This window comes from Meles meles, chromosome 1 (assembly GCF_922984935.1).
Source record: "Meles meles chromosome 1, mMelMel3.1 paternal haplotype, whole genome shotgun sequence".
NCBI classification, from domain to species: domain Eukaryota; kingdom Metazoa; phylum Chordata; class Mammalia; order Carnivora; family Mustelidae; genus Meles; species Meles meles.
This window is the reverse complement of record NC_060066.1, coordinates 183192336-183209529: the sequence shown is the minus strand read 5'-3', so window position 1 is coordinate 183209529 and position 17194 is coordinate 183192336. Positions and strand designations below refer to the sequence as shown.

At 45.8% G+C, this 17194-nt stretch overlaps 1 protein-coding gene across 1 annotated transcript in view; it reads left to right on the top strand.

Annotated features, from left to right (window-relative positions):
* CFAP57 (cilia and flagella associated protein 57) overlaps positions 1–10072 on the top strand; it is a 77027-nt gene extending 66955 nt beyond the window's left edge. Inside the window, exons 21-22 of the mRNA XM_046018609.1 lie at positions 1110–1242; positions 9858–10072. Of these exons, the coding sequence (XP_045874565.1) occupies positions 1110–1242; positions 9858–10072 (348 nt within the window). The remainder of the gene's footprint in view (positions 1–1109; positions 1243–9857) is intronic.
* Positions 10073–17194: the final 7122 nt, after the last annotated feature.

Here is a 17194-nt window from a genome sequence, read left to right as displayed (position 1 = left end):
CCCCCCCCCCGCACTTTGTGTCCGGCGATACAGAACGGCTGCAAGTCCTGCCCACACCAGCCATGTCTTATTTCTGTGTCTTTCTCTTGCTGTTCCAGTTGTGTGTGACCCCCCACCCCCAACCTTTTCCCCTTTCCTTCATAACCCCTTGCAGCCTCAGCCCAGGGATCAGTTCCTAGGAATCCTCTCTGGTCATTCAGGCAGGGCTAAGTGCCTTTCCTCTGTGCCCCAACCCTCCATGACAGCAAGGTGACCACCACGCTCAGTTACACCCAGATCCCCCCCACTAAACACTCACCTATGCAAGGGGAGAGGCCGGGTCCTACTTTCTATATACCTCAGGATTAGCACAGTGCCTTGTCCATAGTAAGTACTCAAGTAAGTACTGGATGGATGGATGGATAGATGGATGGGTGGATGGACGGATGGATGGATGGATGGATGGACGGATGGATATTTGTCAAACACAAATAAGAGAAGTGAACTGTCAATGGGTATGCAAATGTTCATTATTCATTTATTTTCTGTGCTCCTCACTAAGCAATATGCTGCTGAGGGCAGAAACCATTTCTCATTTCTATACCAGATACTATATAAAGCTAGGTTCAACAAATAAATGGGTAAAGTGAATAAAATATAGCACAGTATTTAAGAGCTCAGAGCTCTGGAGCCGGACTGTCAGAGTCACTCTGCCACTAGCTATCTATGTAATCTGGACAAGTGACATAACCTCTCTATGCCTCAGTTTTCTCTTCTATAAAATTGTGATTAAAATAGAATTTCCTCATAGGATTATTATAATACATAATGCATTCAATTCATATGGAGTGCTTAGAAACGCATTGTTGCTGATGCTGGAAAGGGTCTGGATGCTTGGGATTGGTACACTCTATCTGTAGCTTATGTTGCCAGAGTCCACCTGAAGGCTAATCAGCTGGTGCCTCAAGAGGCTGATCCATGAGCTAGGATAAGGACTCAGTACCCAGTAGAGGAATCTGGGTCCAGGCGCAATCCTGTCTCTTTCACACGCTCTCAGCCCTAGGCCAGGGCAGGCCCTGTGCCCACTGATCACTCATCCATCCATACTCATTCTCTCTTCTTTTCTACAGGAAAATGTCTCCCTGATCAAGGAAATTAATGAGCTCCGCAGGGAGCTCAAGTTCACCCGCTCCCAAGTCTATGACCTTGAAGCAGCTCTGAAACTGACTAAGAAACTTCGACCACAAGATGTTCCAGAGACAGGTAATATCACCAGTGGCCAAAGGGGATGAGCACTGGGATCAAGGAACCAATGGCAGCCACAAGGAGGTCTCCCTTTGACTTCCAAGGCTGACTTTCCCGATTCTTCCTGCATCAGGTCACACCTACCCCATGGTCTTCTGGGAACCTCTCCATGCTGTACACCTGCTATCCAAAGGATCTATGAGGCGCTTGCCACATGCAAACATGTGCGGGACCAAAATCCTTGGTGTTAGCTATAGTTTTAGAATTCAGAATCTTTCTGATTTTAGAAAGAGCATACTATATATTGCATATTACATAACATCCCTAGAGGAGTCTGAGGCAGGGTCCTGAAATCAAACACATTTGTATTTCTGTAGTGAGACATGAATATTCACACTGAACTTCATAAATTTTAAAATATTTTACATTTTTAGAGCTTTGGCACTTTGGGATTGAGGATAAGGGATTGTAGACCTGTGCAATTAAAATAAAGACAAAAAGAAAGATTAGAAATATTCAAATGGAAAGGGAAAAGAATGACATTGAAATAGTAAATGAGTTAGTTACTGCAATTATATCCTACAGTTCCTCTGAATTTCTGACAGCCAAGGCAAAAAGAGAAACAGAGAAACATGACAGTTTACATAGTCCTCATTTATGGCAAAAGGAAGGTTTGGAAGTTTTTTTCCTAGGGAAACAAACCTTTCCCTGGCTCTAAATTTTGTAAGAAACAACACACGGATCCTTATGAAAGGGTGGTTGAATAACACAGTGGACAGCCTTTAACTGTATGTCTTCAGATTATTAAAAAACAGTCTTCAGGTATCCATTTCTTATCTGGACAGTCAATAAAGATGGAGAGTATAAGGCATTTCCATGGAAAATTAAGTCAGTGTGGTTTGAGTATATTATTTTCTGGTGGTTTACATTCAGGAATAGAGCTTAGAAGCCTCGATGAATGGAAACCTGCCATTGGCCATGGACTGAGTCTTTCCAGTATCAGTCGTCTCATGTGCTATGGTCACGTAAGAGGTTATCATTGGGAGAAGGTGACTGAAGTATACGCAGGATGTCTCTGTAATTTGTTGGGACTCTTAAACTATTACAAAATTATACGTATAATTGTGTTGTCACAATAATTGTACCCTTTTCATTAGAGTCAAGGAGTTGATGCAAGAGGGAACTCTAAGTAGTGACAATATTAGGTCTAAAGAACTGACACAAGAGCACAGTATGTGGGATGCCTGGGTGGCTCAGTGGGTTAAGCCCCTGCCTTTGGCTCAGATCATGGTCTCAGGGTCCTGGGATCAAGCCCCACATTGGGCTCTCTGCTCAGCAGGGAGCCTGCTTCCCCCCACCCCTGCCTGCTTGTGATCTGTCTGTCAAATAAACAAATAAAATCTTTAAAAAAACATAAAGTAAAAAATTTTTTAAAGAGCACAGTGAGTGTTAGAAAGATTGAGATACCTGACTTCTTGGAGATGCAGGGGAAGTGTAGATGTGCCTGTGAACAACCGCAAAGCCTCCCTTTAAAAAATATGCCCAAGTGTCCTAGCAAATAATCAGCTGGGACCTCCTCAGGATACTGTATGATATAGCCCAGTTCTTCTTATTACTATTGTTGAAACTGTCAGGCATATTTAAAAAATGGAAGAAAAGTCTAATGAATTCCCATGAATCTATTCCCTGACTTCAGCGAGTATCAGTTCCTGTCACTCTTGCTTCATCAGTGTCCATGGCCCCAGTTATTTCCTCTCCATCAATATGGATTATTTTAAAACAAACCCAACATCGGATCATTTGTGCGCTACAGTTTTACTCAAGGAAGATTTCATTTGTCACAGTTGACAGAGACTCCAACTGTCTGCTTTGATCATGAAGAACCTAAGTCTGACTTCTAATTTTGAACATGGGGCCACCAAGACAAGTTAGCTCAAAATATATATTCTCAAGTTGTGTAAGATTGACCAATTCAGTTGGTTTTTTAAAAAGTTTTTATGTGGGGTTGCCTGGGTAGCTCAGTCAGTTAAGCATCCAACTCTTGATTTCGGCTCAGATCATGATCGCAGCAGAGTCATGAGATCGAGCCCTGTGTTGGTCTCCAGGCTCAGCCTGAGATTTTCTCCCTCTGCCCCCCAACTGCCCTGTAAAATAAACAAATAAATCTTTAAAAATTTTTCTTTATCTGAACAGGACAGGTTGCCATCCCCAAACCACTATTTTAGTTTTAGCAGCATTTATATTAAGTTTTCATTCACAAAACAATTAACTAACAGGTCTAATAGACACACCTGCATGTTTTTCAATTATTAAAACCATACAATTAGAACTTCCAAATAAAGATGGCTAATTAGAAACCTACTAAAATGACATAAATAAACCATCAGATCAAAGAAAACAAAGAAAGAGACACAAAATATTGAAAGCTGGAAATGGAAAAATAAGTGGTAACTGACTTCGGAGACTCCTAGGCCAGAAGTGGGGAACCTACAAGAAACCTAATGTACATCACAGAACCCCCCCAAGGTTCAGGAATTAGCTGAAGCACAAATATCAGGAGGTAGGGGTGAAGGTGGGGCTAAAAACAAGGGAAAATCTTTAAGGAGCTGTTCAATCTACATTGTAGCCAATACAATGGCTAAAAATAGATGCATCATGAATGAAATTCCCAAAGACCAGAGAACAAAGGAAAAATCCTACAAACTTCTAAAGAGTATAGGGGAGGTTTCATGCAAAAGATCAAAAATCCCAATGGCAGGATACAAAATCAACAGAAAAATCAGTTGCATTTTTATACACTAACAATGAGCAAAAATGGAATTAAGAAAATAATTGCATTTATAATAAATCAAAAAGAACAAATACTCAGGAATAAACTTAACTATGCTGGCAAAAAAATGTATACATTGAAAACTATAAAACATTGTTGAAAAAAATTAAGACATCAATAAATGGGAAAACATCTTATGTTTGGAAAACTTAATATTGTTACAATGCTACCCAAAGCAATCTACTAACAGTACAATCCCTGTCAAAAATCTCAATTCAATTATTTTTTTTTACAGAAATAGAAAATCTATTCCAAAATTCACATGGAATCTCGTGATATCCCAAATAGCCAAAACAATCTTGGAAAAGAAGAACAAAATTAGAGGTGTCATATTCTAATTTCACACACTTCCTGATTTCAAAACTTACTGCAAAGCTATAGTAATCAAAACAGGGTGGTACTGGCATAAAGACAGACATACAGACCAATGGAATTGGGTAGAGAGCCCAGAAATAAACCGTCACATGTATTGTCAAATGATTTTCAACATAGATGCCAAGATCACTCAATGGGGAAAGGACAATATTTTCAGCAAATGGTGCTGGGAATACTATACCACATATAAAAGAATGAAGTTGGACCCTTACCTTACATCATATACAAAAAATAACTCAAAATAGACCAAGGACCTAAATGTCAGAGCTAAAACTATAAAACTCATTGAAGAAATATAGGAAAAAGACTTTATGACTTTGGATGTGGCAATGATTTCTTAGATATGACATCAAAAGCACAGGCAACAAAAGGAAAATAAACTGGACTACATCAAAATTTAAAACTTTCATATATCAAAGAACACTTTCAGCAAGAGTGAAAAAACAATCCATACAATGGGCGAAAAATATTTGTGAGTCATATATCTGATAAGTGACTGAGATCTGGAATAAATAAAAAAACTCCTACAACTCGCCAACAACCAAAAAAATTTTTTTGATGAACAGAAGACTTGCACAGACACTTATCCAAAGAAAATACACAAATGTCTAATAAGCATATGAAAAGATACTCAACAGAAATCATTAGAAATATGCAGGTTTTGTTTGTTTTGAGAGAGAATGCACATGCGTGTGCACACATGTGCACAAGCAGAAGGGGAGGAGCAGAGGGAGAGAGAGAATCTTAAGCAGGCTCTATGACCAGCACGGAGTCCAGAACAGGGCTCCATCTCATGACCCTGCGATCATGACCTGGAGCTGAAATCAAGTCAGATGCTTAACCAACTGAGCCACCCAGGCACCACAGAAATAAGCAGATTGAAACCACAGTGAAGTACTACTTCATGCCCATTATGATCACTATTATCAAATAACAACAACAAAAACCCTGTAAGTGTTGGAGAATATGTAGATAGGAAAAGGAAGGAAGGGAAGGAATGAAGAAGGAAGAAATGGAGTCAGATCAATACAGAATAAATTGGGAAACTATATGCTAACTAGAGGAGGAAACCTACCTTACAGAGGGAGATAGGTGAGATAAGTATCTGTCATTCTTGGCTCTGGATGAAGGAAAGAAAAAACAAGAGAAAAGATCTTTCCCTGAGAACATCTAACCAAAAGTCCATACTTGGGCAGGTTTAAGTCCAGAATTTATATTTAATTTGTGGCTCAAAGCAACCTTGGCTGAAGCTTTAGTTTCACTGGCAGTGTGTCCAGGTCCCAAGCAGAAGCAAATGCAAATTTGCTAAGGAAGAATACATTTTAAACCCGGTTATCAAAGAATTCCTATAGATAACATTCTAAGGAACATGAACTCACAATCAAAAATCACTAAATACAGGAGGAAATAAATCACCACGAGTGAAAAATGACAAAAACATCAAACTACAGAATAAAATCAACAAAGACCATGGATAGTAGGATTATTAAAATAAGACTATTTAATATATTTAAAGAAATAGAAACTTGGAAATAAGACAAAATAAGAGTTTCCCAAAATTGACTAGGTAGATTTGGGAAAAGAGCCAAAAACACTCCTAGAGATGAAAACTATAGGTTGCAAATTAGACTCAATGGACAGACTGAACAATGAGTTAAAGGTATCTGAAAGGAGACTTTGGGAACTGAAGGAATGAAGAAATTACCCAGACTGTAGCCCAAAGGGACAAAGGTGTGATAAGAAACAAAGAAGACGGGATGGGATAACACAGCTTATGTCTAACTGAAGTTTGAGAAACAGAGAATGAGGAGAGGAGACATTATGATAAAGAATAGCTGAAAGTTTTTCAGAATTGATGAAAGTTGCCAATCATGAGGTCCAGGAAGCCCGGGGGAGCTCAAGCTGGATAAAAAAAAAAAAAAAAAAAAAAAAAAAAAAATCTATACCTAGCCTGCAGAAAACCAAAGACAGAGATGTTAAAAGCAGCCAGAGAACAGAGAGACTGCGTTTAAAGGAGTAACAATTCAACAGATACCTGACTTCCCAAAAGCAACAGTATAAACCATGTAGAAATTCTGAAATAGAGTCTTCAAAGTGCTAAGAGGTAATCACTGTCCCCTGGAGTTATGTAACTGGTGAAACACAAGGAAAAAAAAATTTTTTTACAAACAAAACCAGAATTTGTCACCAACAAAACCTCATTAAAGGAACTGTCACAGAATATATGTCAGGAAGAAAAATTATTCCAGAGGGAAGTCTGACAACTGTATAAAACAATACTAACAATGTCTAAATTGTGGATCACAATACCAAGACAGAACTAAAATACTGAGCATTTAACCAGGGGGATCAAAGCCAAAGCATTCTAAGTCTTGTATTGTTTTGCAAGAAGGTAAAGGTATTGATTTGCTTTGGACTCTAAGTTAAATATGCTTCTTAAACTTTTGAGGATAACTATTAAAAAAGAAAGAGTATATGTATACCTTATAAACCAGTAAAGGGGAAAAACCCCTAAATTTTGAAAAGGCCAAAAAAGAAAAGGAAAAAAGTGACACCAACATAAATGCAAATAAAACAGTAGAAATAAATGCAAATGTATTAGTAGTCACATTCTTATTTTCCATCATTTAAAATCAGAACTTAATCTCCCAAAAGAAGCTTGCAAGCAGGGTGCAGAGAGGAGACTGCCCAGCTCTTGGTAGATGGCAGGATCAGAGCAGAGCATGGACTAAGAGGACATGGGGCATATGAGGAGCAAGGTGGGAATGGGGCCAGGAGGAGAGCACTGACTTGGCCCAGCCATGGAGGAAAAGGACAGGAGGGTTTACACACCACAGCACATGAAGAAGGGCCATCAAAGGGGGACTCTGTAAGACTGAACCAAACTCCATCTTCAGACCAGTTAGAAGCCTAAGGCAAGGCTGGCCTCTGGACACTGCTGACAACTTGCTCCCTGCAATACTGTCTTCCAGTCTGGATTCTTTTCTAGAGTTAATTTCTGAGGTACAGGGAAGAGTTGGCAGTGGGTAGGAAAGAGACCACTCTTCTGCTGAGAGGAGCTTGACTGGGAGTTGGAGACACAGATTGTCAGCGAAGTAGATGTGAATGTCATCTGTGAAGAGTTGGGGAGAAGATGGATTTGGCAATAATTTCCTGGATGTGACACCAAAAACACAAGCCACAAAAGAAAAAATAACTACATAAAAATTTGAACTTACATGTATCAATGGACACAATCAGCAAAGTCAAAGGGCACCCTTGGGATGGCAGAAAATATTTGTAAATCACATATGTGATAAGGAGTTATGGCCAGAATATGTAACGAACTCCTGCAACTCAACAGCAGTAACAAAACAACCAGGTTGAAACATGGGCAAAGGACTTGAACAGACATTTCTCCAAAGAAGATGCACAAATATCCAACAAGCACATGAAAAGATGCCCAACATCACTCATCATCAGGGAATGAAATCAAAACCACGATGAGGAGCGCCTGGGTGGCTCAGGCAGTTAAGCAGCTGCCTTCGGCTCAGGTCATGAACCCAGAGTCCTGGGATGGAGTCCCACGTCGGGCTCCTTATTCAGTGGGAGCCTGCTTCTCCCTCTCCTTCTACTGCTCCCCCTGTTTGTGCTCTCTCCCTCTCTCTGTCAAATAAACGGTAAAATCTTTGAAAAAAAAGAAAAGAAGAGAAAACCTGAACTTTCAAAAAAACAAAAACAAAAAACAAAACCATGATGAGATGCCACCTCACATGCTCTAGGATAGCTGCTCTCAAAACAAACCAATGGAGAAGTATTGGCAAGGATCTGGAGAAACGGGAACCTTAGCGCACTGTTGGTGGGCACGTAAAATGGCGCAGCCACACAACATGGCAGTTTCTCAAAACATTGAAAGTAGAATTACCATATGACCTAGAAACCACTTCTGGGTATATACCCAAAAGAACTGATAGCAGGTTGTTTGTAACCCCATGTTGATAGCAACATTATTTACAGTGGCTGAAAGGCAGAAGCAACCCAACATCTATCATTGGATGAAGGGATAAACAAAACGTAATACATACATGCACTAAAATATTCTTCAGCCTGAAAGAGAAATGATTTTGACACACGTTGCCACACAGACGAACCCTGAGGACATCAGGCTACGTGAAATAAGCCAGACACATAAAAAAACAAACACTGTGTGATTCTGCTTGTCTGATGTTCCTAGAGCATTGTGTTCTTAGAGACAGAAAGCAGAACAGTGGCATGAGAGTTCTTGGGAGAGTTCTGGAGAATGATTGTACAACAATGTAAATGAACTCAATGCTACTAAACTCTATACTTAAAAGTGGTGAGATGGTAAATTTTATGTTATATTTGACCATAATTTTCTTTAAAGAGTTAGGGTGAGGAGTTAGAGGACAGGTCAAAGTTCAGAAGCACAGCCGGAGGGGGGCAATGAGAATTTGCTGACTATGGACAGGAAGTTCGTCTGGGGCTGGAAACTGAGAATTTGAATCTCATAGGTAGCACACAACAGGCCAGATGTGAACGGGTGGTTGGATGATCTCAGGTTCAGGCTGTGCGGAGCACACGGGGCAGGGGGACAAGGCATCTAGAATCTCGAGGGTGCTGTCAAGAAAATGGCAGAAGAGACCCACAGTGGGCCTAACTGGACAGAAAATGTTGTGAATCTAAAAGGAACCCATTTGATGGGTAAAAAATGGAACTGTCCAGAAAGAAGAGATCTATGCTCAGTCAAAGAACAGAAATCTTGAAGGCAGTGAGAGAGATGGGAATGGAGGGATGGGTTACTACAGTAGAGATTTAAAGGTGTGGGGTCTTAGGCCTGCTAAAGGAGGGGAACTCACAGAACGGGTGCCAACATGGCATGGAGGCCAAGAACATGAGTGGTGAGAGTTCAGCCTGTGGGGTCAAGGGAATGGGATGAGCTTCAGACCGTCATGGAACTGGCATTGCAAGGGATGATGGCAGCTCCTGAGACAGGAGGATGGAGTTTGGGGAAGTCCTCAAGGGGCATGAGGGAGTTGCCAGTCCAGGAGGGTTAGAGAGGGGTCTGCCTCCTGGAGTAGGGGTCTTATGTGAGGAGGAGGACTGGGGGCTTTGGAAGCCGACCTAGGTCAGCAGGAGAGGTACCACCCTTGGGGAGTGGGGCACAGGGGAATGAGCAGAGTCGGCTGGAGAGGCCTGGGGCAGGCAGACTGGGGGGCTCAGGACACAGGCTTTCTCACTCTGGAGAAAGTGTCTCTTCCTTCTTCCATCTCTGCCAGTGAGAGGGCCTGTCTTTACCCCTAGCATCTGGGATTACTAGGAGCTCAATAAATCAGGGGACAGTCGGGAAGAAGAGGGATAAGTTGGTTTCAAAGAAGCTTCACAGCAGTCCAGTAACAGGCCCACAGCAGTCCTGCTCTGTGCCTTCCAGTGTCCAGCGAGGACATGCCTGGAATCGCACCCACCATGAGACTGAATGAGCAAGAAGAAACCGGGAGAATCATCGAAATGCAACGCCTAGAAATCCAGCGCCTCAGAGACCAGATCCAAGAGCAAGAGCAGGTGCCGGGCTTCCACCCCCTTGCTGGAATTCGGCTTCCTTCCCTTGTCCAGTCAGAAGTGGACATTGAGGTACAAACCAACTGATCCCCTCTGGTGAGCCATCTGCAGGTGCCCCTGCCCTCAGGCCAACCCTGTGCTGTCCCTCCAGTCCCTGCGGCACTGGCCACACCAACCTCTTTGTCCTGCCCCGGGGAACTTGGAACATGGGCAGAATAAAGATATTTGCCAGCAACCATGTCCAACTCTCTTTTTACCCAGGGAGCCAGGGTGGGGCAAGGGAAAGAGGGAACCCTGAGGACTTGCGGGGGCGGCTCCAGCTTGTCCAAAGCCATCGCTGCTTACCCCTGTCCGGGCACAGGGCTGCCTGTCACTGTGGAGACCAACACAGTGGACTTGGGCCCATCTTCCTGCTGCCCGTCTACTCTCTCTGGGGCTCCAGGGTGCGGCTGCCTATACCCTGTCACAGGCGCCAGCTCATCCCCCTCGGACTAGTGTGTACCCAGTATGTCCTCTGCCCTCTTGGTGACTGGGCCCAGGAAGGAAGAGAAAATTCAGGCACCCTCTGACTGATTTAACCACAGAGACAACAAACCGTGACATCATCGTGCCCGGCAGGTGGGCTAGAACCGACGTCACTCCGAACTAGTCTCTTGGCTTTACCTTTGCAGAAGAAACTGGCTTGAAATGGGGGTCAGGGAGGTCAGCAGAGCCCGATGCCGCAGGGTCTTGAAGGCCAGAGATGACACTGTCCAGAGGCCAGCACAAAGCCCCTGAGCCATCCCTGCCCTCCATTCCCAGGCTCTTGCCACACTGGTTTCCTTTCAGTTGCTATAAAAGGTCAAGTTCTTCCTGCCTCCGGGTCATCCCATGTACTGTTGTCTCTGCCTGAAATGCTCTGTCCTCACGCCTCACTCAGTGAACGTCCTCCTTCAGCTGGTAGTTGAAATGCTGCTTTCTCAGAAAGACAGTCACTGATCCCTTCCTCCCCCATCTGGATTATACGTGCCATATTGTTTTCCTTCATAACCCTCAGTAGAACACATCCATCTGGTGGTGTGATGCTGCCTCTCCCACTAGGCTCTCAGTGCCGTGGGTGCAAGGCCTGGGTCTGTTTTTTTTTGTTTTTTTTTTTTTGTTTTATGTTTTTTTTTTGTTGTTTTTTTTAATATTTTATTTATTTAACAGAGAGAAATCACAACTAGGCAGAGAGGCAGGCAGAGAGAGAGGAGGAAGCAGGCTCCCTGCGGAGCAGAGAGCCTGACATGGGGCTCGATCCCAGGACCCTGAGATCATGACCTGAGCCGAAGGCAGTGGCTTAATCCACTGAGCCACCCAGGCGCCCCCTGGGTCTGTTTTTAATGTTCCCTTGCGTGTCCAGGTGGAGCACTGATGGAGGGACCCAACAGGGGAGGCTAGGGACGGTGGGGAGGATGCTGTGGCCAACCATGACTAAGAAGACAGCTTCCGCGCCCCGGATGGTGGCAGTGGAGAGGTGGAGACGTGAATTCCTCTGACTTCGGGGACCGAGGGAGTTAGCCCAACACAGGGAGAGGGAGAAGGATTTGGGAAGAAGGGACACGCGGAGCAAACCTGTGGCTCTTCTGCCGGCCAGGAGGAAAGTCACTGGAACTAGGTTGCAGCGACATTCAAGCAACAGGGCTTTTGACCTAAAAATGCCTGAGAATCAAGACCTCACATTTCACCTACAAGATGGGCCACAGGTTCCAGGTGAGGAAGTCCAGACTGAGAGGGGTGAAATCGTTGGCCCAGGCTCATCCTGGCAAGGCCAGGATTGTGGGCCCGGGCTGCCAGCAGCCTCCATGTTCCAGCCCTTTAAGCCTGCCCTGGAGGAGCGCCACCTACAACCTGGGCCAGGTGGCAGAGGTGACAGGAGTGTGATGCCAGGAAAGTCTAGACCAGAAGTAGAGGTTGCTGATGACTCCCAAGCTCAGCTCACCTAAGCTGCTGGCTGGCTGCAGTCCAGCTGCTGGGAGGGAAGTGGAGGCAGATGCTCAGGCAGAGGGAGAGCCCTGTCCCAGCCGTGCCTGGCACTTGGGCCAGCAAGGGACAGGGTGTTTGCTCCGCTACCCGGGGTGGGGGGGGGGGGGCTCTTCTTGCAGGCAGATCTGGAGTCCGAAGTACAGTCTTGTTGTTCTGTGCCGACCTCCACCTCTCCATAACCAATGTCATGGCCAGACTGGCTCTTGTGGTTCTGATTATGATTCCAGACTCCCTGCAGCAACCACCATCAGGAAAGAAAGGCTTATCATTTAGGGGACGTGGAAATAACACCTGGGTCACACAGCAAGGTCAGGGTCGGGGGGCGGGAGAGGGAGGGAGGAGAGACAGCCATTCCACAGGCCTGGGGTTCTGCCCTATTGGGGTCAAGCGTGGGGGTCTATGGTTTCTGGGATCATTATTTAAAATATAAGAATGGGAATTTAAAGGGTAGGAAGGAGAGGGTATCAGCTGGTCAGTTGCTGAAATCCACCAAGATCTCGGAAACAGAGAAGTCTTGGTGGCTGGCAATGTGTTTTCTGAGATAGTCCTCTTTGGAGCAGAGGTAAGGCACTTGCATGACAAAAAAAAAGTCACTGCCGGGGCTTAGCGACACAGTTCACCTCTCCGTTTTTCTCTGTTGTTCCTACTTCCCGCTGCTGGGTGCCACTGACTGGGCTTCCCACAGAGGAGACCTCCCTCCATTTTGCCTATCCTGACTCCATGGGGAGCTTCTCAACCCACTGGCCAACCTCCCCCTTCACAACCTCCCTCCTAGTGGCCTACAGCCAGTTGAACCCCCCCATTAACAGAGTGGGCAGGCCTGGCAGGCCCCTCCTCCTGCAGGACCCCTGGTCACCCAAGTGGCCAGGCATTTGGCATACAGACCCCACTCTCTTTCCTGTGGTCACGGCCCATTATTAAGCTCTGGGGACTCATTCATTTATGGTGTGACAGCTGGTGCCCTGGGAATATGCGCGTGTCTCCCTTGCAATCATCGCTCTGGATGTGGAGTGAGAGGTCACAGAGAAGGATGTCAGGTCCCACTGCGGGGTTCATTCTTCCTGAGCTCTGCTAAGGTAAGCTCCCCTAGACCACTGGAGGTTCAAGGGCCTACTTAGGCTGAACTGGATGAGAGAGGAAATTTACAAGGACATAACCCCGTGGGGCGCCAGGCAGCAGGAAGAACTAACACTCGCCATCACTTATGATGACCAATCCTGTACAAGAATTGGCATTTACTGCTCATCTTGGGTGTCACGTACTGGGATTTGGCAGGCGTGTCACATGTAGACTCACGACTGGGACTCACCTAGCACCACCTCTGGGTACTGGTGGACTAAGTATATTCAAGTTGGGACTATGAGAGTCTAGCTCTGAGCAGAAGAACCTACAACATAGAAGCCCTTCTTTAGGTCCAAGTAACAAAACCCAGCTCCAGCCAGTTTAAGGCAAAGGGGAAGTTTATCACCGGGCTGGGCAAGGGGGTGAGAGTGGGGATGGTCTCAGGAATCTCCAGGCAGACATACAACCAGGCCCCAAGACAAACTTGAACCAGAGCCTGGCTGAAACCACCCCTCCCTCTCTTGTCCTCACCCGTCTCTACAGACCAGTTTCCACCCCCTGCTCAGCTGGCAAATGGTGCCTCGGCGTCTCATTAGTACCTGCTCCAAAGCTGAAACGGAATCTCTAGTCTGACTTCAAAATGCCAAAAGAGAACTATTTGGGGCCTTGCTTGAGTCTGGGGCTCGCCCCCCGCCCCCGGCTGTAGCGAGGGGGATGGGTTACAAAATGTGATCCTCGTTGCTGGGGTTCATCCCTGGGGGGAAGGCGGTCATCGTGCACAGGGCAGACGCTCCCAAAGATGTCTCTCTGAGGGGACTGTCACCCCAGCTACAAATTGATTTATGCCCCTTGCCCTCCAGGCTGCCCTTCAGGAGGGCGGGAACAGCCCCTCTTTTGCTCAACACAGTGTCTCCAGCACTTGGCACAGCCCCTGGTGGGAACACAGAGAAAGGAAATGGTAAATTTTTGCTGGAATTAATCAAGAATATAATTATATTATTAAATAATTATATTATTTAATCAATCACGCTCGCACGCGCGCACACAATTTAGATTAAGTACTTATTGTCCCCATTTTACAAATGGAGAGCCTGAAACACCTACAGTTTAAGCAGTTTTTCTCTGGTTACACAGCTGGAGCTGGGGCTTGACACTTCAAGGTCAATCTAGCTCCCAAACCCACGGGCTTTCCCCCATTCATTCAAAGTGCATTCACCGTGCACCTGTTTATATGCCAAGCCTATTTTAGGAACTGGGGAGACATCATGAATCAGACTCAAATCCCTTCCGTCATGAAGCTTCCGGTTTAGGGGAGTAAAGAGACAATATTCCAGACAGATAAGAAAAATATATAGCCTGCTGGGTGGTGATAATTGCTTCAGAGAAACATAAGAAAATGAAGGAAATAAAATAGGGCGGGGGTAGGAAGTGGGGAAGGTTGTGATTATAGGGTGTCGGGGAAGGGCTTCTTGCTGAGAAGGTGATATTTGAACACGTACCTGACAGAAGGTGCAGGAGGGCGTCACGTGGGAGAAAAGCATTCCAGGCAGAGGGAACAGCCCTTGCAAAGCCTCTGAGCAAGAGCAAGCAAGGGAGGGATAGTGGTGATGAAATCAGAGAGGGCCTTGGAAATCTGAGAGGACTTTGGCTATTTGAGGAAGGTGGGCCACTGGAGGCACGTGCATAGTAAGGACAGGACCAGCTCCGCATGAGGACAGGGTCAGCCCAGCTTCCCGGGTGACAGTAGGTTGAGGGGGGAATGCAGCAGAAGCAGGGAGACTGGGCCACGGGGCCTCTCTTTTGAGAGGTGGACCTCTCAGAACTCCCACCGTCCAATCGCCATCTAGTCGACCAGTTAGAATCCACTTTTGGGGGGCGCCTGGGTGGCTCAGTCATTAAGCAACTGCCTTTGGCTCAGGTCATGATTCTAGGGTCCATGAATGGAGCCCCGCATCGGGTTCCCTGCTCAGCGGGAAGCCTGCTTCTCCCTCTCCCACTCCCCCTGCTTGTGTTCCCTCTCTTGCCATCTCTCTCTCCATCCGTTAAATAAATAAAATCTTTAAAAAAAAAAAGAATCCATATTTTGTGTTCTATGCCCACTGCCACTGCCTACTCCTGGCTTTCACTGACGCCCATCTGAGCTACCCCCACAGCTTCTATTTTGGGAACACAGTTCAAAAGCCCTGCAAGGAGCCTGCCTGTCCACTTGGACTCCAAACTTATTTGATAATACCCAGACAGAGACCAAGGACTCGTGCAATCGGTGTAAGCTGAGGAACGTTTTAGGCTGCATTACCACTGCCCAACAAGTTCTTTTCAAACCACTCAGGGGGGAAAGGGAGAAAAAAATCTCATGAGTTCCCCTGCCCCAGCTCCATTCAGGACAGCTGGACCATGGGCCTGGCTGGGCTGACTTCTTAAAACCAGGAAGGTAAATAATTGTTAGAAATCAGCCTCTCAGCCCCAGGAACACACATCCTGGAACCCTGACCCTCCCCGCTCCCTCACCCTCTCACCCCACTCGCCCCAGGGCAGGGGGTACATTTGTAAAGTCTCACAAAGTGGCACACCCACGTGGGCCTCCCTGAGATCCAGCCCGCCCCACAGCAAGTCAGCTTGCCTGTACTTTTCCTCCAGGGGAAGCAATCATCTAGATCTGCACCAGTCAGGGAGCCATGGGCCACGTGTGGCAACTGAGCCTTCGCAACATAGCTAGTCAGAACTGAGATTTCCAGAATAAAGGACTGAAGTATCTTATTACTCATTTGTAATCATACACTACATGGAAATCATAATCATTCACGAACATGAAAATATTTGGGGGTTAAATAAAAATTATCATATGTTATTTTCACCTTTTTTTTAACCTTTTTAACGTGGCTACTAGAAAATTATTTTTTAAAGTTGTTATTTATTTATTTGACCGAGAGAGAGAGAGAGAGAGAGAGAGAGAGAGCACAGCAGGGGTTGCCGCAGAGGGAGAGAGAGAAGCAGGCTCCTCCAGACAGATATGAGTCTCAATCCCAGGGATCCCTAAACCCTGGGATCATGACCGGAGCCGAAGGCAGACGCTTAACCAACTGACCACCCAGGAGCCCCTACTAGAAGATTTTAAATCACACCTGTGGCTTGCATTATAATTCTATTTGCTAGCACTGCTCTCAAGTTATGGCTGGCTCCCCCATCATCTGCACAGAACAAAGCTAAGAGAGGCACAGACAGCTCAAGCATGATTATTTTGTGAGCTGATAATGGGAAGAAAACCCGGACTTTGTTTTCCTTGTCTATTTCACACATATCAGAAGGAGAGAGAGCAAGAGACATTGCAAGAGGCCCAACCCAGGAAATGGGTGACAGTCTGCAACCACCTCCAAGCGGGCCCCCTTCACCTACCCAAAGTGCGTGTGGTGGGTGCTGCCAGATTCCCCTATTATTAGAAGCAGGGAGGCTCCTGGGTGGCTCAACCGTTAAGCGTCTGCCTTGGGCTCATGTCGTGATCCCAGACTCCTGGGATCAAGCCCCACATCGGGCTCCCTGCTCAGCAAGAAGCCTGCTTCTCCCTCTCCCACTCCCCCTGCTTGTGTTCCCTCTCTCATTGTGTCTCTCTGTCAAATAAATAAAGATTTGAAAAAAAAGAAGAAGAAGCAGGGCCCCGGCCTCATCTCTGGGACACTTCAGAATCCCCCAGGGCACCTCAGAGGAGTCCAAATGCCTCACCATGGCCTACGAATCCTGATCCCGGTGCAACCTGTCAAACTTGTCCTTCCAGCCTTATCTCGCACACTGCCTGCCCCTATCACTTCACACATTCATTCATTCGACAAATATTTATCATTACTTCCCACATGCCAGGCAAAATGCTGCCTACTATGGTCAGGTGGTTAGCAGAAACAGACACTAAGACCCCCGTGTCATGGGGGGTGACAAGTAGGTAAATAGAGGCAATTACAGCACAGGCTCAGGTAAGAGCAGCTGCAGAGCAAGCAGAGGGGCTGTGGGTGCACCAGAGGCACCTAAACCCACCTGGAAGTCCCAGAGGACTTCCTGGAGGAGGTGACATCCCAGTTGAAGAATTTGAGTTGGCCAGACTGAGGCTGGATGGTGGCAAATACCCTATGCAGGGGAACTCTGAGTTCAAAAACC